This window comes from Cyphomyrmex costatus, unplaced genomic scaffold (genome assembly GCF_001594065.2).
Source record: "Cyphomyrmex costatus isolate MS0001 unplaced genomic scaffold, Ccosl1.0 scaffold441, whole genome shotgun sequence".
NCBI lineage: Eukaryota > Metazoa > Arthropoda > Insecta > Hymenoptera > Formicidae > Cyphomyrmex > Cyphomyrmex costatus.
Window position 1 is genome coordinate 57,947 of NW_017278652.1, and position 27,524 is coordinate 85,470.

The 27,524-nt window shown below is 34.9% G+C and overlaps 5 protein-coding genes across 8 annotated transcripts in view; 3 read left to right on the forward strand and 2 right to left on the reverse strand.

The window, feature by feature from the left end:
* LOC108777549 (solute carrier family 25 member 38) overlaps positions 1-1,339 on the forward strand; it is a 4,175-nt gene extending 2,836 nt beyond the window's left edge. For both annotated transcript variants that reach the window (XM_018544474.1, XM_018544475.1), the window contains exons 5-7: positions 129-300; positions 792-1,048; positions 1,272-1,339. In XM_018544474.1, the coding sequence (XP_018399976.1) occupies positions 129-300; positions 792-1,048; positions 1,272-1,298 (456 nt within the window). In that variant the 3' untranslated portion in view covers positions 1,299-1,339. The remainder of the gene's footprint in view (positions 1-128; positions 301-791; positions 1,049-1,271) is intronic.
* A 359-nt stretch (positions 1,340-1,698) lies between these two features.
* Positions 1,699-8,085, reverse strand: LOC108777548 (luc7-like protein 3). Of its 3 annotated transcripts, none has more exons than XM_018544472.1 (9): positions 8,070-8,085; positions 7,017-7,330; positions 6,006-6,254; positions 5,735-5,941; positions 5,468-5,629; positions 4,954-5,147; positions 4,652-4,794; positions 4,355-4,465; positions 1,699-1,967 (listed from the first exon to the last, which is right to left on the reverse strand). In XM_018544472.1, exons 2-8 carry the CDS (start codon positions 7,119-7,121, stop codon positions 4,392-4,394), a joined length of 1,134 nt encoding a protein of 377 aa, XP_018399974.1. In that variant the 5' UTR covers positions 7,122-7,330; positions 8,070-8,085; the 3' UTR covers positions 1,699-1,967; positions 4,355-4,391. The 3 variants fall into 3 exon arrangements, with proteins under 3 accessions (XP_018399974.1, XP_018399972.1, XP_018399973.1); XM_018544470.1 differs by having other exon boundaries at positions 4,652-4,797; XM_018544471.1 differs by lacking the exon at positions 1,699-1,967 and adding an exon at positions 4,007-4,308 and having other exon boundaries at positions 4,379-4,465; positions 4,652-4,797.
* A 32-nt stretch (positions 8,086-8,117) lies between these two features.
* eIF3b (eukaryotic translation initiation factor 3 subunit B) lies at positions 8,118-13,426 on the forward strand (the record flags this gene model as incomplete). The annotated part of the gene is made up of 11 exons (XM_018544408.1): positions 8,118-8,298; positions 9,724-9,922; positions 10,032-10,344; positions 10,526-10,882; positions 11,048-11,190; positions 11,271-11,406; positions 11,613-11,808; positions 11,926-12,106; positions 12,210-12,450; positions 12,777-12,885; positions 13,056-13,426. Coding segments are annotated over 11 exons (2,157 nt in total), but the record flags the coding sequence as incomplete, so codon positions are not given.
* A 653-nt stretch (positions 13,427-14,079) lies between these two features.
* On the reverse strand, positions 14,080-17,283 carry PGS1 (Phosphatidylglycerophosphate synthase 1). The gene is made up of 8 exons (XM_018544448.1): positions 17,252-17,283; positions 16,423-16,621; positions 16,230-16,352; positions 15,752-16,029; positions 15,260-15,531; positions 14,941-15,165; positions 14,556-14,765; positions 14,080-14,366 (listed from the first exon to the last, which is right to left on the reverse strand). The coding sequence occupies exons 1-8, from the start codon at positions 17,281-17,283 to the stop codon at positions 14,164-14,166; spliced, it is 1,542 nt and encodes a 513-aa protein (XP_018399950.1). The 3' UTR covers positions 14,080-14,163.
* A 913-nt stretch (positions 17,284-18,196) lies between these two features.
* Oseg2 (intraflagellar transport protein Oseg2) lies at positions 18,197-26,275 on the forward strand. The gene is made up of 14 exons (XM_018544451.1): positions 18,197-18,235; positions 18,750-18,893; positions 19,016-19,128; positions 19,226-19,411; positions 19,765-20,235; positions 20,604-21,212; positions 21,289-21,727; positions 21,805-22,518; positions 22,624-23,077; positions 23,307-23,413; positions 23,649-24,092; positions 24,262-24,585; positions 24,956-25,386; positions 25,552-26,275. The coding sequence occupies exons 1-14, from the start codon at positions 18,197-18,199 to the stop codon at positions 26,273-26,275; spliced, it is 5,199 nt and encodes a 1,732-aa protein (XP_018399953.1).
* The last annotated feature ends 1,249 nt before the right edge of the window (positions 26,276-27,524 follow it).

Here is a 27,524-nt window from a genome sequence, read left to right on the forward strand (position 1 = left end):
TATATATATATATTATATATATTTTTTATAAGTTCCGACCATATGAGGAGATTTTATGATTACTTTTAATTTTTTCAAAATGTATTTAATTCGAGTCGATTATATAAGTATAATTCTGTATTGTGCAGAGTGGCGTTTACAAGTATAATAGTATCAGCGAGGCTCTTATGTTGATCTACAAACAAGAGGGAGTAAAAGGTTTATCAAGTGGCTTGGTTCCTACTCTTCTGCGAGATGCACCTTACAGTGGTTTATATCTCATGTTTTACACCCAATTAAAAAACGCGGCTGCTAGTATAGGTATTCCTCAAAGCAATATATTAAAAAATTTCGGCGCACAATAAAAAATTTACATACATAGTATATAAATTCACACGCAATTTTATAGAAGCATCTGTGATCTAGAGATCCTCTAATCAGAGTTTGGACACCTATAAGTCCGATATTTTTCTTCTAAATCGTGCAAAAGAGACAGATGTATTATCTCACTAAGTGAGATTTAGAAAGAATTTAGAAGAAAAATGTCGGACGTTTAGGTGTCCAGACTCTGATTACAGGGTCTCTACTGTGATCCAGTTTGGACCGCTACGGCTTGTTCTCATCGGTTTGAATTCTTGCGGTCCAATAAGAATGATATCATATATTAAAAAATATTTTACATAAAAATTATGAAATTATTTATGATTTACTATTACAACTTATCGATATCCCTATAATTTTTTTTTTTAAACAGATTACATTTAGTATGCATTGATATTTCGTTGGACAATAACAAATTCTTTTGTTTGCAGAAGCGACGAACAACTCATTGATATCAGTACACTTTAGCTGCGGAATCTTGGCTGGAATTTTAGCATCCATAGTGACACAACCGCCGGATGTTATCAAAACGAAGATGCAGTTGTACCCGAACGAATTCCATGGCATCTGTCACGCGACGTTCTTTGTTTACAAAAAGTATGGTGTCTTAGGATATTTCAAGGGTATTGTTCCTAGAATGCTAAGGCGTACTTTAATGACCACTATGGCTTGGACCGTGTATGAACAGGTAAGTTGATCTAATGCCAAGTAGAAATTTCGTCAAGAAAAATGTTCAATTTTCAAATCTTACAGAAATGATTCTTGTTATATTTATTAAGAGGTTATATTTTTTATTACTATATTAAATATTAAAATTTCATATAATTATATTTATTTAGCAAATATATTTTACACAAAAAATTATAATTGTAAGACTAATTAAATTAACAATGTTTTGTTGTATTATCCAGGTTACAAGGCAAATTGGTTTGAAATAAACACGCTGTTGTTACACGAACTGTTTTATATCAGAAGAAGATTGTGATGTACAGTATTAGTATGACTGTTTATGTATTATTGAGCTCATATATTTATTTGTAATATATAATAAATTATATATTTTTGTAAGCTTATGTGACTGTGTATTTATATATAATTAATCCTTCTCACAGATTTTTCGCTTTGTACTTTATTTTTTTATCCTTTATTAGTCTAATTAATTCTATATTTAACAATTACGACGAAAAGTTGATTTTAAGTATATTTAAATTTATTCCGATATATATACACACCAAAGTATGTTAAAAAAAGAAATAAAAAATAGTGCAAACAGAAAGATATGTAGGGCATTGTTTTATTAATTCTAAATAACAATTTACAGGTATTATTATTATAATAATAACAGCAAATACAAATTGTATTATACAATTTACCTTGCTGATCATTCTGTTTATGTATGGATGGTCTAAAATATTAATGCTCTGAACACGATTTATATCGATTCTGGTATGTCTGTGATCTCAAACGCAAATATTTTCTTCGCCTGTCCTCCCTTCTCTTATTATTTTTTTTTTATTGTTAAGATTATGCAAAATCTTTACCTTAACAATATGTTAAACGCTGTCTTGGACAAGTTCCGAGAATCCCTCTTGGTTCTTCTCTTCTTCCTGAAAGTAGACAATCCAAATTTTAGTAAAAATGTTATCAATATCGAAATACAATGTAATAGCCAAACATTGCTTAATGATAATCTTGGTAGCAAAATCCTGTCCCTCTGTCGACTGTGTGTTTGTTTAACAAGCGCACGAGGTCCTCATTAATTACCAACTAAATTTCTCTGATTAGAAATATCAAAAAATACACAAATAGTTAATTTTCATTGTCTGTGAGGGGAGGGTAGATTGGCCACTTTCGTCATTCACATGAAATCTCTAAATAATTGAATATCATTGCTCTCTTAAAAGTAATTATTAAAATAAATATTATATCTTTCTTTTACAAAAGCATCAGGTATAAATTTATCTTATAATCTATCTTATAATTACCTATATTTCTTTTCCTTCTAGCTTTGCTAAGAATAGCGTTCACGTTTAAATGTATTCTGTTTCGTGATAAAAATGGTAGAATATTAATGTCAGTCTTGCGGGAATATGTATGGGCCTAAATACCGGCAATTTGAGGATCCATGTCTAAAACTTTATATCTCGAAGATCGTTAAACCTTAGCTAGCCAAGAATCCCAAAAGAACATGAAAACAAAGGGATAATTTTCCTGGCAGAAGGACATGTGTTGATATTATCATTCCGGCATAAATACCTCGTCAATTGAGCGTGGCAGAAGCTAGAGGTTCGTATAGTCACAGTCACACGTTTGCAGGGCGCACTCACAGTTGTGCACTCGTGCATTTGCAGTCGTGGACGAAGCTCTATGAAGCGGGCACTGAGAGCTGTGTCCCCTCCACTAAACCACTAAATCTCTTTCTCTCTCTTTCTCTCTCTTTCTCTCTCTCTCGTTAATGACGCGCAAACAAAATTGCGGCATTAACGAATCTACGAAGACAATCTTGTGCCCGAGAAGCAAAAAGGATCAAGTCCAAAATTATCAGCTTTTACCGAGGTTTCTCTTTGTCTTTATATTATCATAAGAAATATGATGACCTTTTATAAAATACGTGAAAAAGCAAGGTAAATTCTCGAAGAGTAAGCCCCGAATTCAATTATCTGAAAACAAAACGCGATAAGACTACTTAGAATAAAGAGAAACACGCTGTATTCTTTTATATAGAAACAATTTGTTTTATTTTTAAATAAATAATAAATTTTAAATAAACAGTAAGAATTTGTTATGTGGGATGAATTTCAACCTGATTGCATTTATTCACATTTATTCGATTCATCTTGAAAGCGCATATCCACAATTCCATAGACCTTCGCGGGCTTCTCCTGGAAAAAAACGAAATCTTGGACTTGTGTGCTCTTGTGCTGCTTGGGTACAGAGTTAATAACCGATAAAAGCAAGCATAGGTATACCTCCTCCTAGCTTACTTCATAAATAAATCGAGAATACTAGGAATGAATATTAGAGGTACGTATGTAAAAAAATTAAACTTCACACATAAAATAATTAAAATTTGCTATTTTTATTTAAACTATAAATTGAAATGTTATAAAAATTTACTTTCTACAAGTTCTACCAGAGTAGTATAATTTTATATTGTTAAAGTTTATTATAAAAAATTAATCGTACAAAAAAATTAAATTTAGAAAAATTTAAAAAAAGATTAAATCCATAAATGTATTTCCAGTTTAAAAAAAAAATTATTACGTTAGTTTGTGACTAAAAGATTTAAAAAAAACACGAAAACAAATTTAAATATAATTTTCTTGATCTTTCTAGAAAAGTTTTAGAAAAGAATATTATAGTAGCCTGTTACAAGTCTTCCTTTATATGTAAACGAAACTCGTAATTACGCACAAAGTAATGAACATATACATTCAATTTCATGTACATGCACACACAAATATACTTTTCAGTTATAAATACATTAAATTTTATTAAATTTTTGACAGTGATATATTATTATAAATGTTAATGAAATTTAAGAATATATTTCTAACAATGATACGTTAAAGCACTTTGTTTTTTTTTTAATATAATGTATTTACAACACTCTGTATAACAATAAGTTTACCTATTACATTCTGTGCATTTTATCTTTGATCACCCAGCTCTATGTACGTGATTGCATCACTAACAAATTTTGATGTTAAGGAAAAAGAACATAATGTGTTCCACGAATTTTATAATACGACGCGTTAATTTTTCATGAAAGCGTGACTATTCTGGAAGATCAAACAGAGAGAGGAGGAGAGAAACAGAGTGTGTTTCAGAGAGAGTGAGACGAACTTGCTGTGTGACTTACGCGACGCTTCAAACATCACAGATTATATTATCATGTACATGTATTATGTGCATCGGAATGGCAACTCACCTGGATCAAGAGAGTACCTGTACAGTAATTGAGACGAATATGGTTATATTGTTTGGTGCATACCTGGCTTACTTCTCACTCACTAACCAATCAAGAGAAGTTACTTGTGACTTCGACTTCGCGAGCGGTGACGGCGACGGTTATGATGGCTGGAACTACGATGATCACGACTACCTGAAATCATTATCATTATCATTGTCATTATACAGTTCTAGAAACACGTCTAAAAAATATATATATAGATATTTTTAATGTGTTATTGTTAGATTGCATATATTCCGACCATAAAGATGATTAGAACCATACAGGCTCTAACTATTAAAACAATAACACATTAAAAAAATTAACATTGCTATTCACCTTTATCTCGACCGTGACGTCGATGACTATCTTCATCTCGATGATGTTTATCTCGTGATCTACTTCTACTTCTATGCCTAGAATTTCTGTAATAAGCAACATCCCCGTTACATTGGCTCATTCGATTCTTGAACATCATATTTCTGCTAGAACGTAAAAATACAACAGAACATATCCTTTAGAAATCAAATTGGAAACAATCAAATGTATGAAAATTCTAACCGATATTTATTCTAATATTCTAGACTAAAAAGTTTAGAATACATTTTTTTAAAGAGAGGCCATAATGTAGAAATTTCTACCTATGACCGCCCGAATCATGGCGGCTCTTGTCGTCATCCATTCGCCTGCGACGTTTGTCCCTTTCTCTGTCGCGATCTCTATCTCTGTCGCCATCTCTCCGCCGTCGATCGAGATCTTCATTCGCTCGTGCTCTTTGCTTTCGTTCTTCTTCTCTTCTTTGCTCTTTCTCGTCGCGCGCCTTCTCACGCTTGTTCTATAAGTACAATTTTAATTTTTCAACTTTGGGGATTTATTTAAGGCTCTCTTGTTCAATCAACACTATAATTGAATTCAAATATAAATTTTTATTATATTTCTTTGCTTCTAACGCCACATTCCAAGACAGCAATAATAAGCGAACAGGAACCTTAAAGCCCTAAACACAATGCGAGGGAATAGCGATAGCGATAAGTTTTAACTTATCAGAAATCGAATACACCGGAATACGCATTTTTGATAGTTTGAAACTTATCGCTATCGCTATTCCCTCGCATTGTTTAGGGCTTAATAATGAAAAAATATCAAAATATCTACCACAATTTCTTGAAGAGCGCTCTTTAGCCTAGCATAGCCCACATGTTGTTTTCCCATTAGATGATCATCAATCCGCTGCTGAGCATCACCTACGATAAGAAATGCACCACATACGTCGCATACCTCCATTTGTTTCTCCTGTGCGGCTGCTAGCTCAGCAGTCTGCAAATTAGTATAAGAATTCAAGTAGCAAATTATTAATCATTTACAATTACTTATAGATCAGTTATAACTTGTAAAATCAAAAAACAATTGTTTCATACTCACTTGGTTGTAATGACTGTTATCATTAGATTTTCTGAGGGTTTCGCGCTCTTCTTTCAACTGATCGCAAAGACGCATTAGGCCCTGTGCTTGCTCCACATTACCTTGAATTCCACTTTGCTCGGCCTCTTCAACTAACTTATTTATTTTTTCTGTTAGTAAAGCGATCTGTTCTTCATTCCTCTGAGTTTGGGCTGGAGTTAGTGTTGGCTATACACAAAGATTATTAAATTACAACTCTGCGCTTACAATCTGATCTTTTGGTGAAACTTACTGCTTCTGTTCTCCCAATCAGTGCCAATCGCTGCTTTCCCTTTACGATTTTTCTCTCCACTTCGTTTAACATACTCTGACAATACCTGATAAACTCATCCTCGTATTGCTGTTTACGATACGAATGCGGCGCCTTTTCAAACAGTTCCCTGGCCTCATCGTCGTGTACCTTGGGGCATGCACCTAAGTCCGCTCTTGTGTTAACGAATAAGTCATGGGGACAAAATTTCACCAGATACAGCTTGCAAAACTGAAATATAAGACCATTCCATAGATTAATTATATGCAAATAAATATAAATTAATGTAAAATAATTAAGTTAAAAATAAACTTTAATTAATAAAATTATATCTATCTTTAATGATTGTATAGCTTAGCTTAAAAAAATGAATTTATAAGATCTTTCTCAGATAAATGTAAATATTTACTTTTAAATACAGGCCTTGTAGTCATATAGATTTTGTTTTGACTGTGTATCTTCTAATTATAGACAAGATGAAATCTTATCAGATATAGGGATATTTCCAAGCTTTAAAAAAGAATTTAAAAAACAATAACGTAGAAAAAGTATAAAGAACAGTTACAGTTTTACATATAATGAAAAAAATATTAAATATAGAAATAAAAAAAATAGGAATTAAAATAGAAACATTAATTATTATATTAAATACGATTAAATATTACATTTTATTCCTTATTTTTTATTAGTTTATTATGGCTGCTAATATTTTTGCTATGTGTGTAGAAGGGGGATAATTTTATAAAATTTTAAAACAGAATGAGATATTGGAGTATATTATTTCGACTTCTTTTAAGTATCATAACTCAAATATATACATTTTCGTTGTTTGCATCTTAGAATCTCGGGAATTCTTGCGAACGTCAAATAAAGATGAATGCCATTGTCAAAAGAAAGGGTTAACGAGAGAAAAGATAAAAATTGTCAAAAATAAGGATTACGAAGCAGCTGATAAAGACTTCTCGAAAACGTCCAACCTCGATGCAGACTCACCTCGGGATCTTCCCAATTAAGCTCCTTGGGTTTTTCATTGGGCAAGACATTCCTGTTTCTGCCCATAAGTTCATCGAGCAGCGCGGCAGCCGCGGCAGCGGCCATTTTCTTTTGATCGCACTATGACAATCGCAACTGATTGCGACCGTGCGACGTCGACCCACACACAGGATTCACGCACTGGAAATCTTGCGATTGCAGAGCATTCGCTGCGAGACGAAGAGAATCTTCTCTTGATGGCGAGGCACAGCGATATGAAGTAATGATTTCGACAATTCTGACGAGATTTAATCACGAGACACGACATAAACCCACTGATGACAATTGCGAAACGAAACTGAGCGTGATTGTGTGTTTCCGCCACTAGATGGCGATCACCTTAGTAAATTAAGACCGAATTACATGGTGCGGAATAGGACTGTGGAACATGTGGAATAGAGGATGTGGTCGAGTTGCAGCTACGAATCGGTGCATCCAGGGGGCCTATTCTGTACACGCTTACCGACAACTGTCGGTGTCGTTAAGTAGCGATAGCCAATAAGAATCGCTCTTTTCTCGTAGAACAGTCCATATCATTGGTTATCGCTACTTAACGACACCGACAGTTGTCGGTAAGCGTGTACAGAATAGGCCCCCAGAAACACGACCGCTCACTAAGCGCTCAATGAGCTTTTTTATCTGATTGGCATATTCTATTAGATCTAAATATGTAAACCAAACAGGTACAAGAGCTCACTCAAAGCATTTGTAGCGGCAACTCACTGCACCCAAGTGCGTTAATCAGCGCTATTCCGCGGTAGCCAATGAACATGTTAGGAGCTGTAAACTCATTGGCTACGCGTCACATTTTGCCGCACGACAAGCGTTTCCGCGTCCAGTGTGCTGGAGCCAATAGACTAGAATCAGACTACGCATTGAAAATTGAACATTTTCACGAGTCGCTCAAACCAGTTATTTCAGCAACAAAAAAGATCGTGTTAGCAATATTGACGAATATCAGGCATTTGTCACTGAAAAAATAATGGACGGTTTGAGTGGTTCATGAAAGTGTACCTTGAGTCTATAATCCTGAGGTAGCTGCCATTTTAATTTTTGCTGCGGTGCGGCACGGATGCAAGCAGAGGAATATGCTCAGAGGTTTCCAAGATGGCGAAGAAAACGTTGACAGAGAAGACGGCCCAGAACGACGAGACTGCCAAGGGCAACGACGATCCGATGAACGACGATGAGGAACCCAACTTCAGCGATCCGGAAGGCTTCGTTGACGATATCACCGATGAGGGCAAGTATCTACTTGTTTCTTTTTTTTTTTTCTTCCAACACCATCACAACGCTAAGCCACGTTAAGAGATACGTCGAATCTCATCGTAATCTGTATATGTGTATGAGTGCGCGCGAGCGCGCCTCCATAATGCAGCACGTGCCGTTTCGTCCTCAAAAATCGTCTTTCTCGCCGGTTTCGAGCGATAGTAATTTGAAGTACTTCCGGTCTGCAGAAGAATTTGATAGGAAATTGGTGTAGGGAACTGTCTCACGTACTATTATGCAAACGGTTCCTCCTTATGGCAATTTCTTTTTTTTTTTTTCTTATACTTTTCGAGTCAACTGTACACGATGTGATTCTTCGTGCATAATGGAAGCTCGCGACGTATGCCATTAACTCCATTTGGGTCAATACTTTACTGCGGCTTGAATTTTAGGTACTACATCCCGTCAAATTAAATCTGTTCGCACTGCTTGAAATTTTCAAAAATTTTTGCACTTAAAAGGAAAATAAATATATATTCGTTGAAGGGAGAAAAAGCGAAAATGCTGCTGAGTGCAATAGTGCAAAAAGTACAAGCAATGCGAACAGATCTAATAGTGTCGGCTTGGAGCATGTACAAGAAGCATGCTGTCAGCGCATGTCTCACCTGTTATGTATGGTCTCACCGTTTATCGTTTGTATCATTATCGTTTGTATCATTATATGTAAAATAAGAATAAAATAATGCTGATAGCTGCCCCGATGCACTCTTTATATCACAATTTGATTATTAAAACATTTTTTCAAAATTTCAAATAACAAGTGTATAGGGTTCTTCTCCTTCCTCCCTCTCTTTCCTCAAATTGACAAGAAAAAATTAAAAATTATGAAAATTATTAAACTTTTTTTGTCACTGCATTAGACTGCGTTAAAACTTTCTATCTTGCTTTCGCAAAACTATAAATATATTTAATGCCCGGTTCAAATAATATAAGATTAACTTTAATCTTGGTTTAATTGAATTTTTATTTTTTTAACTTTTTAGAATTAGAAAAATGTAAATTAAATCAATATATAGAGTTAATCTACATGGTAGAAATTAACATTAATTTTTCAGGAACTGATGGTTATCTATTATCTCTGAATCTCTGTAAAATATGTTAAACAATTAATTTTTTTGTTATATCTAATTGTTATAACTAAATTTGGGGATTATTATTAAAATATATTATACTTAGTATTTATTCTTTTTTATGTGAATCATTTTGGTTCCTTGAAATTAATTAGTGTCTTTTAATTATCATAAATTAAATAGGTGTAATAAATCCAGCTATAACTGTGTTATAGAATATAGATTATGGTGTCAACTCTGAAAGATTGAAATTGTTTTCTAGATTCTTGTATTATTAGAATAAATGGTTCGTATAACAATGAATATATATCTGTATTGTAAACTTACAGAATTACTCGGTGATATCTTAAAACAGAAACCTTCTGAAACGGATGGAGTGGAATCTGTAATTGTCGTGGATAATGTGCCTCGGGTGGAGCCTGATAAATTGGAGAAGCTTCAATCTGTTATCAATAAAGTTCTAGGAAAGTTTGGGACAATAGTCAATCAGTACTATCCAATAAATGAAACCGATGGCAAGACTAAAGGGTTAGTCTAAATTTAAAAAAACTAAAAAAAAATTGAAATTATTTTTCTAAAAAAGTATCTTTCAGAATGATTATCGATACTCTTTCTGAAATATTTTCTTTTTTAACAGATACATTTTTTTGGAATACAATAATCATTTGAATGCGCTCGCTGCAGTTAAGTCCACCAATAATTACAAGATCGACAAATCACATACATTCAAGGTTAATCTTTTCACGGATTTCAAAAAGTTTGAGGATATCCCTGAAAATTGGGAACCGCCAAAAGCTCAACCCTTCAAAGCTGCTAGTGACTTGCACTATCATTTGTTGGAGCCAGACGCTTATGATCAGTTCTGTGTTCTTTGTGGTAATGGAGCAGGTGTGTCAGTGCAGATTTGGCAAAACTCTGCACCAGAGCCTACTTTACTCGAAGAACGTAATGTAAGTAGTTTTATTTTTAAAAGAAAATTATATACTTTGAAGCATTTATAACGTTAATTGGACTGTACTCTTTATCCACATAATTTGTTATGCAGCAAAATTAATTAACTTTATTAAATTTTTTTAATTAACTTTGTTATTACAGAGCTGTTGCAATCAAATCATTTTTTTCTGATTCCAGCGCTGGACAGAGACGTATGTGAAATGGTCACCGTTAGGTACATACCTGTCCACATTCCATAAGCTAGGAGTCGCCCTGTGGGGTGGTCCTCAGTTCACCCAGCAAGCCAGATTCAGCCAGCGAGGTGTTGAGTGCATCGACTTTTCACCCTGTGAACGTTATCTAGTCACTTATACTCCACGTACTGATCTTGGGCAGGATCAAAAGCGCCTCGTGATTTGGGATATCTTGTCAGGTCAAGAAAAACGATCATTCTTCCCTGATGGATCTTCCATCTGGCCAATCTTCCGTTGGTCACATGATGATAAATATCTAGCGCGCATGGGAGAGGACATTCTCAGTGTCTATGAGACTCCCGTAAGCGTTTTTCAGTCACATTTTACTCTTCTCAATTTATGATATTTAACATTAATTATTCGTTGTTATTTAAGATTTATACACACAGACAATACACATCCCGATTTTGAACTTTGTGTTATTTGGGTAACTTGAGTCACTATATAATTGCATTTAATCTTTTAGTCGTTTGGTTTGCTGGACAAGAAAAGCATCAAAATTCCAGGAATCAGAGATTTTAGTTGGTCTCCGACGGATAACGTTCTTGCTTACTGGGTGCCAGAAGATAAAGACGTTCCTGCGAGAGTAACTTTGCTCGAAATTCCTAAGTGAGTCTTCAAATTTTAAATCACATTCAAATTGTTAACATAAAAGAATTTTTTTATTGCGAAAAATTGTTAATTTTTAGTCGCAATGAAATAAGAAATAAGAATTTATTCAACGTGGCTGACTGCAAGATCTTCTGGCAAAAATCTGGTGACTACTTATGCGTGAAAGTCGACCGCTTTGCTAAACGCAAGGAGAAGACAGAGCAAAAATACACAGTGAGTTGATTAATGCTTATCTGTTGCTTGAAGTATATTTTATTATTATACATATATACAACATTTTTTTAAATTATAATTGTAGTATCTTTTAACAAGTTTTAAATTTTGCTTTCGAAAACAAAAGAACATTTTTTCAGTAACTTTATTATTAAAATATAATCATACTATCAAAAAAAAGATTATTCTCGTGTTTTATACTACAGGGTATGTCGTATAATTTCGAAATCTTCCACATGAGAGAGAAACAAATTCCTGTGGACAGTGTAGAGATAAAGGAGCCTATTCACGCTTTCGCATGGGAGCCAGTTGGTAGTAAATTCGCCATCATTCACGGGGAGATACCTAGCGTGAATGTCAGCTTCTACGAAGTGCGATACGGTCATCAGCCTGCCCTTCTCAGTAAGCAATTACACAGAAACTACTTCTAAATTTGTTTACATGTTGCAATTAATAGTGTGCAAGTTTTTGCTTCATTGATTCAAATTTAACGTTTACCAATTGCTTCTTTTTCAACAGAAAGATTGGAAAAGAAGGCTTGCAATCACTTATTCTGGTCACCGTCGGGTCAATTCATTGTCCTTGCTGGTTTGACGACAATGGCTGGTGCTCTGGAGTTTATCGACACAAACGATTTCACCATTATGAATTGCACTGATCATTATCAAACCTCGGACGTGGAATGGGATCCAACTGGCAGGTACGTAATTTTACAACAGCTAATGAAACAGCTCGTAATATAAGAAATTAAGCATAGAAAAAATATAGCAAGAAGTTAACTTTCTTCGCGATTAATTTTTTAGATATGTCGTCACGGCAGTGTCCAGTTGGAAGACCAGCGTTGACAATGGTTATTGGATATGGACATTCCAAGGCCGTATTCTAAAGAGAGTCAACCTGACCGCATTCAACCAGCTATTGTGGCGGCCGCGACCTCCAACTCTGCTCACTGCGGAGCAGATTAAGGAGATAAAGAAAAACTTGAAGAAATACTCGGCTCAGTTCGAGAGCAAAGACCGCATGCGGCTGACGCGTGCTTCAAAGGTGCATTTAATAAGATAATATTATATATCTAAAGCTTTCATGTCAGATTAGATATTGAAATTAATCAATCAAAAGAAAGAAAATCAATGTGGTTAGTAAAATACTTTGCTTTGATTGGTTAAATTCAATTTTCTATTCTAGTCTGATATATATATATATAATATATAAAAAATAGTTTTCTAATAATATTTTTTAAGTATTCTAGTACATTATGAATTCTGATTTTTATTTAGTTATAAAATAATATACAAGGAGACATTTACTTTCGTCTAAAATTCTTATAGATTTGGAAAGTGATTTACTTTAACTAATGATTAATTTTCTAGGAATTAATCGAAAAACGTTGCTTGCTGATGAAGGCATTCGAAGAATATCGCACGAAACGTATTGATGAATGGAATAATCAAAAGAAGCGTCGTCTTGAGTTACGTTGCAGTAAGTATATTAAATATATTAAATTATCTATACTGAAGATGTGTGTACATACATTGTAAGTATATACTGTAGTAATTATGAACGCATGGAAAATTATTGCATTAATAATACTGAAAATAAGTAATACTTCTGATGTGACTTTAGAGATTAATTGTCACGTTCATTTTCAGATATTGATACTGATGAGTTGGACTCAGATTCGAAAAACGTGGAGGAAGAAGTTGTTGAATTTTTCGTCAAAGAGGAAACATTCGTGATTGACGACAAGTAAACTTCTCTTCCCTGGGCAATTGTTAATCGCTGCGCCGGTCTTGGAAATCTCTAAGTGTGAAATAGCGATCTGTTCCTATCGCAAGTGTCGCGATACTTGTCGTTACAGCGATCGAATATTGCTGCAATTTATCTTAATCCGTGAATCATGAGTGGCAATAGACAACCAATTGTGTATTACTGTTATTGCTACTACTATTATTACTATCACTATCGCTACTGTCATTATTATTTTGCCCGAATTAAGACAATTTTCACGTTTTCGACGTTGCACAAGAAACGTCGGCATCATAGTAATATTAAATTTTATCACATACCCTACAGGATAGCTCACAAAAAATCGCGTCACCGATTTCACAACTTTTGCCGGCAAACTTACAGAATAAAATGCTAATTTATTATTTACAAAATGAAGTTCAATTTTTCGAATTTGCAGAATTTAAGATACAAAGATTCCCTAGAATTTAGAATCCTAACATCAGATCCAACCTTCTTTATATCTCGTAATCCAACATTTTATTATTCTTTGTATAGAAAAATCATGTTCTATAAATGAAGCTTGATAAAAAATTGTTTTATATATAGAGAACGATAAATCCTATACAATAAAAAAAATTATTTAAAAATAAAAATTCATGTTCATTTCACGGATATTTTCATCGTTCGATTAATTAAATATTAACGTAGAATTCTTTACTTATTCTACAATATGTTACAGTTAGAATTAAATGAGTTTAGAGCGCAGGATTTGTCTTAAAAGCTGTGGCATACAAAAAATGTAAAGAATAAACAATAAGCGAATCTGCTAAATCACAGATGTAAGGTAATAACGTAAGCAACTCCAAAATGTTGATTTTCTTACTGTCTACATAGTATTGCTTAAATTTTTTGTATGTTATTGCTTTAAATGTTAGTACGGAATCCTGCACTTATTTTGTACAATATGTTACAACTGAAATTCAATAAGTTTAAAATATAAGATTTGCTTTTTTGCAAGGCATTTTGGTTTCAAAAGTAGTAACGAAAAAAGAGTACAACCGCGCATACCCAAGCCGGTGGTATTCTATCTTGCTGCGAGAAAGTCTTTCTCGTTACAGGTTTAGCACAGGAGAACAATCGTGCCTGTTCTTCATGCAACGCGTCTTGCAATTTCTCGTTTCTTGTCATTATAGCTATTTGCGTTTCGAGATCCCTTTTCACCGATCTGTAACCTAAATTTTCACATTCCATACAATTTAATTGTGTTAAAAATAAACAATAAATTAGAAAAAAATGTGAAAAGAAGATTAAGGTTAAGAAATAAAATGTAATTTTGAAATTAGAGAAGAAATTCTTAAGGGAGATCATTTATTATAAGCGTATTAAAATTAAAATTCAAGATACTAAAAATTTTTTTTTACCGAAATTTGGCGAGCCTATAAGAGTTAACGAGGGTTTTTGCTGATCTGGTAAAGTGTACCAAAGACCTTTGGCATGGTACGTCCATCCCGGTTTGACAAATTCCCATAACGTTATCCTTCTTTGCTGATTCATTCTTTCACATAAGTTATAAAAGGATTCCTCTATTCTGGTATATGCTGCTGGTATCCCTCCGGCAATTCCTTTGGCATCTTGAAATAAATAATTATTAACTACGGTAACTGTTTATCCAGATTTATAAGAAAAGAAAAATAAGTTATAATCATGTAAAAAAAAAACAATCTGATACAATTTTGTTTAACGTAATAAAAAAATTTAGGATTTAAAGAATTTATGTTAACGGTTTAATATATAATAAAAACATACTAAAGAAGCCATTGGCAGTTGGATGTGCTGTCAAAAAGTGACATGTTGCTCGACAATCTCTAAGCACAGCTTCACAATATTCAGTAGTTAAATTAAAATAACCCGTCGCTAATTTGAGTGTGGCTCCTGCTGGAGCAGTTTGCAAAAGTTTCAATGTTATCTCACTATCATGATAAACATTCAGCTGGCCCATTTGCACTAATGGAAATATCCATGTGTCTGCATCTGCAATATTTAAAGATTAAATAATCTAATTTGCGAAAATCTAATTCTCGAAGTAATATTCTTTTTAATATTATTGTTCTGAATAAAATTATACCTTTATTGAGATCAACATTCTTTTCTATTTCATTATATAAGAATATTTGTATCTTGGACGCTGCTTCTTGGGTAAAGCCTTTCACGGATCCTTTGTAAGGATGACAGTTTGCAGCAAGATTCAAACTCGTATTGCCATCTGGTTGTAACAAAAAGCTAAACTCCATTACTTTCTCGACCAATTTATTATAAAAGTTGCAAAGCTCCTCACAATCTTCTATAACAAAGTACCGATCCTGTCGGTTTGTGAAGTAATCATTGCTGAGGTTCGCCCTAACATAAAATAATTTTTATAATTATATTTTATAAATATATACTATATATTTTATATTTAAGCTATTCAAATAACTTGATTATTAAATATTTTTAATGTTGAATGTTGTTTTTAATGTTCAATTTTTTTTCTTTTTTTTCAGTTATTAATTTTAATATAACTTCTGATTTTTTCTTTCTTAGTTAATTAAGATCAATGGCAATCACAACTCTGACCTACCCGCTAATGATCAAATCATTATCGATCATATACAGTTTCATATGTTGCAAACCAACGAGTTCATTAAAGCGATCTGGGATTGCTGCTTTCATCACACCGCGAAGTTTCGGTGTATGATAGAGAAACACCTTGCAACAATCTCCATATTTGTTTTTAAGCAGTGGCTCCAACATTTTTCGGGAATTCTGCTTACCACGGGAAGCTCTCATATAATCTAATAGAATCCGTACTTGAATATTGCCACCATTTGTGCTAATTGTTTGCTCTATGACATTTATCTATGATAAAGAAACATAAAAAAACTCCCAAAATATCAATTTTGAAAACTCAAAAAATTGATTACATTTTATTCCTCAACTTCAATCTTCTACTCTATTTCTTGTAACTTTTATAAATAATTACTGTCAACTTTTTATACAAAATAATTATTTTGTCAGGTTTTTATTATAAATGCTATATTCATTTTTATTATACTTACCAGTTCGGTTTCCAAGATACCAGTACCCAAGTACAAGGAGGCAAATGTGATTCTCTTCTTGGCATGTCTACATTTTTCTAACAAAATATTATAGAATGCTTGTGGCTTATGAATTATAGTGACCTATTGACACAAAACATTCTTGTTGAAACAAAATATGTCCACAGCTGAGTTGCATGCATAATTATTTTACCTTTGAGCCATTTACTGGAAAAGCAGGAGCCATAGTGTGTAGCCAAGATAGCGAATTAATTTCCTCTTGTGCAGGAATATCCAAGTCTCTCAACTTTTCATCATCCAACATTGCTATTTCCATTTTGTGTCTGATAAAGAGCAAATCAATATACTTCTTTACTTCAACTGAAGTGCCTAGCAATTTCGGTTCATGAAACCTAAAAACAAATAGACAAATAAATAAATCATCAAAAGATACAGTAAAATACATAATATGATAAAGTCTATTCTTTACACCTAAACTTCTTTCCTCACCATGTTGAAGAAAAAGAAAATAGAAAAAATGAGTGGTAAAGAAATTCAGTTGAAAAGAATAGTGTTATTAATGTATAATTATCATATTGTAAAATTATGACATAATTTTTCTGTGTTATATCATGTTGTCTTTGTTATGATTTTTAATGCACAAAATATTACTATATATATATAAAATTATATGTAATATATAAAATATATTACAATATATATATATATATTAAAATTATTAAGAAATTAATTTGCTAAACCTTAAATGTTTACAGAAATGTCAAAGAAACTTTAAAAGAAAAGTGATTTTCTGCTAACATTAATTATATTTATTACAATTAATGTCTTATTATTATCATTATTATTATTATTGTCTACTGATTTCGCGTCTACAGCATACATTCTTTACGTAAAATGTCAATTCTTTTTTTATATAATGAGAAACGTCAAGTAGATTTGAAGGTTATGCTTTGTTAACCTAAGAATTCACGCCAAATATAATGTGACATGTAAAAAGTAATGGTGAAATAAATCGCACACACCGTCTAAAAATTCGCAAAGCCGAGTTGTGCATGAAGAGATGTTTTAAACAATAAATATGAAAAAACTAATCGTCCACGTTCATAAAGCTTTGATTTTTACGCGAATAACGAGGCGCAGAGAGTGCCATCTGTCGATGGTAATAATGGAGAATTTTTGACAATGGTTGCGTTTAGCAGTCTCTTCTCAACTGTTGCGGAACGGATCCGTGAGCGGTCGCTGCTATTGGATGATCTAAAATATTCTATATACCAATAGCAATGAGCACTCACGGATCTGCTCCGTAATAGTCTGCCGAAGGCATCCAATTTAATTGAATTTGGAGTATCTTTATTGAAGAAGTAATATATTTAATAGTCTACAAAAATGAGAGATTGTATTTTATTCCTGCACTTAACTGTATTAGAACTTTCCTTTTTCTAGTTTTTATTATTCAAAAATGAACATGCACAATAAAAAAATATACAATATGCATACATATAGATAACATCAGCGCATTTAATAATCAGCCTGAAAAGAGTTACAGCTCCGATTCTAAAATGTATCATTAGATATTACAGAGATATTATAGATGCTATAAAAAAACGTTTCTAATTATAATTATTTGTTAGATAATGTCAAAAACGTATAAGATTTTTTGCTATTAAATTTTTATAATATTTATTTCTGATACTTTTTTGCTGGTAAATTTTTACATTATTTTTTAATTTTTTTCTCTTTAATTAATTATATCATTATACAATATTATACTTTTGTATCTTAAGTATATAGAAGATTATCTTTCGTCTAAAGTTAATTATATAGGTCGGAGGTCGGAGTAGTGGGAGTTTTGTTGCCAGGTAACGAACATGTATACACGAACGAATACATCTGCTTTACGTCAGTATAAAGTGCACATTAATTCTTGTAAATAATATTAAGATAATAGAGAGTAATATTGATTTAACATGCTGTTAAAATACTTAGGTACCGTGATGCCAGCGCAAGTGAGTAAAATGTTATTTTAAATAAATGATTTTTAAATCTCGAGATTTTTTGAGGTTCAAAAATATCTATATTGGTTGCTCGGGATAAGAAACTTGTAGTGTCTTTTAGTTTTTGAACATGGCCGGAGACACTACCGCATCTCCTGATATCTGCAAAACTATATAGTTAATGTGTGTAAATAATTATATTTTTTCGAGAATTATTAGTAAATTATTTTTAAGAATAAATTTAGATTTAATTTTAATGTTTCAAAAATTTGTTGGTAACTTTTATGAAAAAATTTAGTGTCACTCTTAAAGAAAAAATCATTTTTTTAATGGAATAGTTAATTTCGTTTATAACGATTTAAAAAAATTTTAATATTATTTAGTATTATATATATATGAAGTTCATAGTTCATTATATATACAGAAATCAATGTATAAAATAATAATTAAAATATATGCAATTATGTTACATAAATACATATAAATATATAATTTTTCAATATTTATCTATTTATGTTATACATAGGAATTGGAAAACAGGGTGATTAACATAGCATGGTCGCCAAATAACTTAAAGCTAGCTGTGGCATCTTCGGATCGTTCTATTTACTTATTTGATGAGAATGGTGTAAAGCGTGATAGATTCTCTACTAAGCCAGTTGATCCTAAGGTATTTACCTTCTATTTTCCAAAGTTGTCTTTTATTGATATTGCTGTTTCAGAGATTAAAAAATTTTTTAATTTAATATTTATAGATATCAATAACACAATATCTTACCTTTGTTTATATAGTTTGGCAAGAAGAGTTACATAGTGAAAGGAATAGCCTTTTCTCCAGAATCTACAAAAATTGCAGTTGGCCAAACCGACTGCATTGTATATGTATATAAAATAGGAGAAGATTGGTAGAGTTATTTATATTTTTCAAAAAAATTTCCAAAAAAAGAAAAAAAAATAAATGAATGAATTATTTATTAATATAATAAAAAAATTATTTTTCAGGGGTGACAAGAAAGTAATTTGCAACAAGTTCCGACAAAGTGCCGCTGTAACTTGTCTGATCTGGCCAGTGGATGGTCCGATTATCATAGGATTGGCGGATGGGAAAGTACGCGCGGCTATGGTCAAATCGCAAAAAGCGCAAACCTTATATACTTCCGACGCTATGACAATAGCTCTGGCTAGCAAGTAAATTGATGTTTATTAATATCAGCTAAATTCTATAATATTTCAATTATGTATACCTGATTATGTAATCTCTGAATAAGTTTAAAGTATTTTTTTTTCGAAATCTTTATAAAAATTTAAAAAAATATAACAAGTATTTTTTAATATTATGTAATATTAGAAGCATTTCTTTGTCATTAAGATGTACTTGTAGTTTATTGATATTGCTGTTTTTGCGATTTCTGAAATTAAAATTTCTAAAAAGTAAATTTTATATTCAGAATATAAGATTACTTGATATTTTTGCAACGTCAATGAGTCTTAAATTCATGATACCAGAATATAAGATTTACATGATTTTTCTCGATCTGTAGCGTCCGTGGTAGCGGCTTCCTGTCAAGCCATGCCGACGGCAGCATTATCCGGTATTACATTGCTGAGGATGGCAACGCAGAACCATCGGGACGCGTGTGTGTTCACGGAGTACCCCCTTATGCTCTGGCATGGCCACAATCGCATATCTTAGCAGCAGGTTGCGATAAACGGCTGACAATGTACGATCCATACGGCAAGCCGGTCAAGACCTTCGATTTCAGCCGGGATTCCCAAGAGAGGGAGATCACCGTGGCCTGCTGTAGTCCAAGTGGCCAGAGCGTCGCTGTAGGTTCCTGGGACAAGGTGCGCATCTTCGATTGGTCTCCACGAAGAAGTATCTGGGAAGAAACCAACGTACGCGACTTGCCTAACTTCTATACCGTCACGGCGCTCTCCTGGAGACGAGACGGTTCGAAGCTGGTGATCGGAGGATTGTGCGGTAGCGTCGAACAATTTGAGACTATTCTGAGGTAACTGGAATTTGGGATCGTTGGATTCTTTACATTTGCATACTTTTTAATTTTTGTTCTTTTGCATCTTTCTGTCTCTGACAATTGCAACATAAAAATCACATAGATCTTATTTTATTTTATTTACAGAATAACTTGTTATTGAAGAGTAGATGATCAATCTAATGATAAAATCAGTAGAAACTTATGCTGATTCTACAATGAGTCGGTAGTCAGTAATCCTAAGTTTTATCAGTAAAGTTGACCAATAGTCAACTTGTACACGCTGATTAGTCAACCTCACCCATTAAGATTAAGATTTCCGACTACAGAATCATTGTAGAATCAGCATTTAATCGAGATATCTTTATGAATTATTCATCTTTTAGACGCACAGTGGTACGCGGTAGTCACGAGGTCGCCTACGTGGGTCCGAGCCAGGTAGTGATTCGGCCTTTGAGCGACTCTTCGCAGCGACCTATTGTCATCAGATCGCAGACAGGTTTGGAGATCGAGGACGTGCGTATCTTAGGACGCAGGGACAACAATGTAGTAGCTCGGACGGTACGCACTTTGTTAATCGGCGATATCGAACTGGGTTTGATCAGCGAGATTCCATGGGAGGATCGATCTGGTGGCGAGAAGTTCTTCTTCGAATATCCGGTTGTATGTCTAATCTTTTGCTCTGGTGAACTGACGATCGTCGAGTATGGCCAAAACGAGGCACTTGGTTCCGTGAGAACGGAGGCAGTGAACCCGCACGTGGTCAGCGTACGTGTTAACGAACGACCCTCAGCTGGCGGAGGTGACAATAAGAAACTAGCCTACTTGTTGGACCCGAGAACTGTTCGCGTGATCGATCTGCTATCCGGTGCGACTATCAGCATGATCGTTCACGACGCTCGCATTGATTGGCTGGAACTAAGCGAAGCTGGTCATAGATTGCTATCGCGCGACAAACGAGGTCGTCTTTGGCTTAGCGACAACGAGGGTGACAAGTAATTTTATAAAGTACAGTAATACTTATGAATTGTCCTTCTTATTCTAATCATTCCTCATTTTATGGCATTGCAGAGTCTTACTGATGACAGGGGTATCTTTTGCATCTTGGGTGACTGGTAGCGACGTTGTCGTCGCTCAAACAGGTCAAACCTTGGCTGTTTGGTACAATGTGGACGCGCCAGAAGCAGTTACGTTGACGTCGATCAAGGGAGACGTGGTAGATATTGTCCGAGAGGATGGTCGAACGTCCGTGATGGTGGAGGAGCACGGTATCAAAGTGGCACATCTGTTAGACGAAGGACTGATCGAGTTTGGCACTGCATTGCATGACAGTGACTTCGGAAGAGTCATCCTGTTCCTGGAGAACATGGGCGATGGTCCTCAAGTGGAGACTATGTGGGAAAATGTGGCCAGGAATGCGATGAATGAAAGGAAGCTCGATATAGCTGCCAGGTGCTACGCTGCAATGGGTGACGTGGCTTACGCAAAATTTTTGAAGGAGACGGCCGAGGTTTTTTTTTATAACTTAATATCTTTGTCTCTTTCGAGACACAGTAGTATATTTGTTGTTTTCTTTCATGTTTCAAGATTGGTGAAAAATACGCCAAAGAGACAGGTAATGATCCAATGGCTAATCCAGAATGCTGGGCCCGACTGGCGATACTGAATGGTGACTTGAAAACCGCTGAAGCGATCTATTTAGAACAGAATGAACTGGACAAAGCATTGGATATGTATCAGCGTTATTGGTGTTGGGAAGATGCGCTAAATTTGGCCCAAAGTCGAAACTGGAGTGGTTTATCAGAGCTGCGGGACCGTCACTTGGCTTGGTTGCTGGACACTGGCCAAGCGGCTCGCGCGGCTTCCATCGTAGAAACCACGAATCCTAGGAGAGCTGTCAAGCTTTATCTGGAAGCTCGCCGTCCAGGACGAGCCGCCAGGTTGGTACTTGTCGACAATGAGTTGCTGGAAGATGAAAGAATCGTTGAAGAGGTGATTAGTGGCCTTAAGGCCACTGACCTCACTGAACTCGCTGGAGAACTGTTGGAAAAGACCGGCGTCGGTTCCGAAGCAATCAAATGTTACGCCCAGGCTGGTGTCTTTGCCAGAGCTCTCGACTTAGCACGTAAAATTGATCCCACCTTGGTGGTCGAACTCGAAAGAGATTGGGGAAAACATTTGTCAGAAAATGGTCATTATGACGCCGCTATCAATCACTTTATCGAAGCAGGCGAGACAGTACTAGCATTGAAGGCCGCTATTAATGCGCGACAGTGGAGAAAAGCTTTACAAATTATTCAGGTGCAGTAGTAATCTTAATACATACACCTTATTTATGCACTTTTATATTATTTCCATTTTTATTGATTTGTTTATTATATATATTTTTTTCCACATTTTCTTCAGGTAATTGAGGACGATGATCCGGAAATCCGTCAACAATGCGAAAAGTTGGGCGAATACTTCTCATCGATTGGCGAACGGAGCTTAGCGGAAAATCTTTTTATTCGCGCCGAAAATGCTCAACGCGCCGTGGAGATTCACATCCAATCTGGTGACTGGATGCGTGCACATCAAGTAGCTCAAGAACACATGAAGAGCGACGAGGCCAACCAAGTGCTGGCAAAACATGCCGAGAGTCTGCAGCAGAATGGCGAACTCCATCATGCCGAGTCTCTCTACGTCGCGATTGGTGATCATGACGAGGCAATTGCTATGTATCGCAAAGCAGGAAATCGCAGTGATATGGTCAGATTGGTCTCACAGCACCGGCCAGATCTACTTCAGACTACTCATCAACATCTAGCAAGAGAGCTAGACGCAGCCGGTAAACCAAGAGAAGCCGAAGAGCACTTTCTAGGTCGGTTTAAGAGACCGTATAGTTCTAAATTATTATATTACATTGAGAAAGTGATGTTTCCTTCAATGAATGAATTTAATTTCATATAAAAATCGCAGCGAAACATCGACTATATAATTCTATAATATTTTTTTGTTATTGTGTAAATACTTCATTATTATTGAAAAAAAATTAAAATATTTAATTTACAATTTATTAAGTTTATATATAAATTGTAATTTTATTTTAGGTGCCGGTGACTGGCGCGGAGCGGTTACAGCTTATAGATCTGCAAATATGTGGGAGGATGCGCTGAGAGTCGCCAAGAAAGCTTCGGGAGAAAAGGCAGCACAGCAGGTTAAAATTTATACAGTTTGAGGATCGTTGTTTTTTCATAGTTTGTATTCAACAGAGAAAGTATCTTTGCACTTGTAAGATTTTTTAATATGATTAATTTTCGTTCTTAATTCGTTACGAATGTATAAAATGTATAAGCCAATCATATTAACAAAGAGTTTTTAAAACAACAGTTGCAAAACTTTTTCTGCGAAGTCATTTTTCTCTCTGTTAATACAGAGTTTGATTTTTTTAGGTTGCTCTGATGTGGGCTCGAACGTTGGCCCCAGAATTAGGTGCGAGACTCCTGATGCGACTCGGTTACTTGGAGCCTTGCTTGCAATTGGCATGTGAAGCTAATTTGTTTGACTGGGCTCTGGAGATCGCTAAATATGGTACGGTGGATCAGAAGAAGGAGGTTCACTACCGTTACGCAATGGCGTTGGAAGATGAGGGTCGTTTTGTCGAGGCCGAGAAGGAATTTGTGCAGGCCGGCAAGGCTATGGAGGCAGTACAGATGTACATCCATACTCGCGACTGGGAATCTGCCGAGGATGTCGCACGATCGCATAGCCAGGAAGCAGTGGGGCAGGTCTTGATTGCTCGAGCCGCCGAGGCCGCCGAAGGGCAAGACTATGCTACAGCAGAAGCTCTTCTTTTAAGGGCTCACAAGCCAGAGATGATAATCGAACATTATAAGGTTAGTCTTTCCTCCTCATTTCCATGTGTCAACAGTTAAAAAAAAATTCTTTCTTGAGATAACTACTTGACGCCTATATATGAAAGTCTAATAAATATCTGTTTTTTTTTAAATATCTAATTACTCAAAAGCGTTATCAATATCTAATTACATTGAAATTTCACTTTAGACAGCCGGAATGTGGTCCGAGGCACTTCGAGTGTGTCGAGAATATTTGCCCAGTCAAGAGGCAGCACTGCGCAGAGAGTTAGGTCAGAGAAGCGCAGGATTGGATGGGGCAAATGCGTTGGAAGAAGCTCGGAAGTGGCTTGATCTCGGGGAAGTTCGACCTGCTTTGGACACCTTGATTCTGAACCCGCAGGCGCCGAGATCATATCTCATCCGTGCGGCTGACATCCTTTTACATCAGGCGGATCCCGAAACGGCGGCGGAAATCGGCGGTGACCTGGGTGGACGTTTGTTCTCTGTTGGTGAACACGCGCTCGCCGCTCAGGTAATTCTTCCATTTAATTAACAAATATTTAACTATTTGTTAAAGATATGTGCTTCATTATTTGAAACAAATTACTGACGTTTAAAATTAGAATATTTTACTCCAGCCTCCTTACTCTCTAACTACTTTCAATTATTTCTTTCTCTAAAAAATTCTCTTTGTGATAAACAATTTCAGTCTTTTGAATGACATAAAATTAGCTCAATCAATATTTTACCAATAAATCAAAGAAATTTTGGAAAAAGACGGCATCATGAAGCTTCTAAAGAGATAGAGAAAGGAGATATAGAAGAAAAAAAAAGAAAAATAAACTTTTTTTAGGACAACCTATAATGTCTATAATAATTCATGACGACTCATATCGTTGCAGGTATTTCTTCAAGCGGATCGGTTAAAGGACGCGGTGAGTTCATTGGTGGCTGTTGGCGAATGGGATCGCGCGCGACGAATTGTTCGTGAGCTCGCTCCTGATCTCGAACCATATCTAGAAGAGAAATATCAGGACGCCATGGCGAACGAAGGTGAAATAGAACGGCTGGCGGAAGTGGATGGTAATGCCGCCCTTGAGGTAATGGCGCGCAAAGGTCAATGGAGTCAATTGTTCGATGTCGCGAACTCGCAAAGTCCGGAAGTACTGCACAAATTTGTGGCACGGCGTGCCGCACAGTTGCTGAAGAATGATGCTGCGCCGCAGGCACTGCAGCTTTACGCTCAATACGGCGCACCCGCGATTTCGCAGAATTTTAATTTGTATCTACAATTGGCAGAGAGCATCCTAAATGCAACGCAACAAGATTACAGGTATAACAGCTTGCGATTCCCTGAAGAAATTTTTTTTTAATTTTCATATAATTTTTCAGAATCTTCATGTAAATTAAAAAATTTTTATTAATGTTATATGTGTTCGTCTCACACTTTTTTTATTTTTACAGTTTTTTTATATTATCCGCGATTAATCAATTTCAGATACTTGGCTCAACTTCGTGACGTTCTTCATGGTCTCTACCGCTCATCACCGTCCTCGGACAAATTCGAGCATCTTTTAAAAGCTGCTCATTTCTCGGCGGTGAAACACGGTTGCCGTTTATTTCCGGCGCTTTCTGGCGTTGTGGTCAAGACGTCGGTCAGTCTGCTGCGATACACCGACATTCTTCACGCTGACAAATACTATTACGAAGCCGGTATGGCAGCCCGTACCGCTGGTCTTTTGAGTGAAGCGTTCGTCTTCCTCAATCATTTTCTTGATTTGGAGGAGTGCATCGAGGAGGAAGGTGATGGCAACGTCCTAGACGTGGACGATCTACGTGTCACTGACTTTCCCCTAGAAGTTCCACTTCCAGAAAAACTCGGAATCGCAACGGATCAACGAGAGGAAGCGAGAGAGTGGGTGTTGGCGGTGTCTATGGACCAAAAGATCGAGCAAGGTCTACCAGTCGATCAGAGAGGTGTCTATGTCGGCTCTCTGACGTCACCGACAAACTCTGGTGCGCCTCTTCAGCAATGTGTGATCACGGGATATCCAATGCGCGGCCCGGTTATCAGATTCGAGGAGACCAACCGCGTAGCTGATCGCGATGATTGGACCAAGTTGATCAACACAGCTAGACAAGCACCCCCGGATTCGCCACTAAACGATATTTTAGTATTTCTTCAGGATTGGTGCGGCACGGCGCCTAAGTATTCGTTTTAAAAATAAAAGTTTTAATCGAGAGTTAATAAAAATAGAAAATAATATAAAAAATAAAGATTTCAACAACTTTAGGATTTGTAGAAGTTAAAATAAATATGTATCATATAATAATAAGTTAAAATAAATACATATAATAATAAATATGCAAATAAAGATTCTTTCCCTTTTTTATTTCAAATTTGAACGTTTCGACTCACTTAGGAGTTCTCCTCAGCAAATATATGTTATAGTAAATAGGTATTAATCTTTCCTTTGTGTATAGGAGATGACACAAACAACAAATTGATAGACTTGATGTTGTAAATCTGTTAAATCAATAATTTTTTTGTTTTATTTTTAAGGAAATACATACATGCTGATATGTATCTCACCCCAGCAGATAAAGTAGTCATTTTTTAACTTTGGATCAATTACATTGTCAATTATGTCTTATTACGAATAAATTAATAACTTGAAAGAATATGTTAACAATAGAACGTTAAGAACATAACTAAAATATTTTATCTTATAGAGGTATCTTATCTATTGTTATGTAAAGAAAGGGGAAGGTATGTCATTAATTAAAACATTTCACCTATTTGATATTATGAAACTCGGTTTTAGAAGCGTTGCCGAATTTGAATGTTGTCTGAAAATGGGTAATAAAGGGAGTTCTAATATCACGGGATTCATAATCAGAGTTTAAAAGTCAATTTGAAAATCAATACTAACTGCTTGCGTAGCACTAATGAGTTTCAAATTAAACGAAATTAGAAACTTCATGTTAATTTTCGCAATTAAAAATTTACTAAAATAGAGTTTTATGATATAATTAGACTATTTTTGGATTCATTATTTTTAATTTTTGACATCAGATTTAGATAAAGTATTATAAAAAATTATCCTATAGTTTCATAAAAACTGAAAACCAGCAGAGTTTATAAAATAAAAGAGAATAACTCTTCAAATGGAATCGCCTGTTCGCAAAAGATTATTTAGCGGAGCGTAATATAATCGTTATATGAGCAATGTATCTCATTTTAGTTAATCGCGGTTTAAATCGACTTTATAAAGAGATTTATAATATATTCCTCATGAGAGGTTTAATTATTTATATATTTATTTATTACTTTACTTTAAATATATCTTCGAAAAGAAGAATATTTTGCGACATAACTGTGTTAATTCGTCAAATTATTTCCCATTTACCTTTCTTTCAGCCAGATAGAGAACGTTCGTGTCCTGCAGGGTAACTCATGAAGGGATTTGA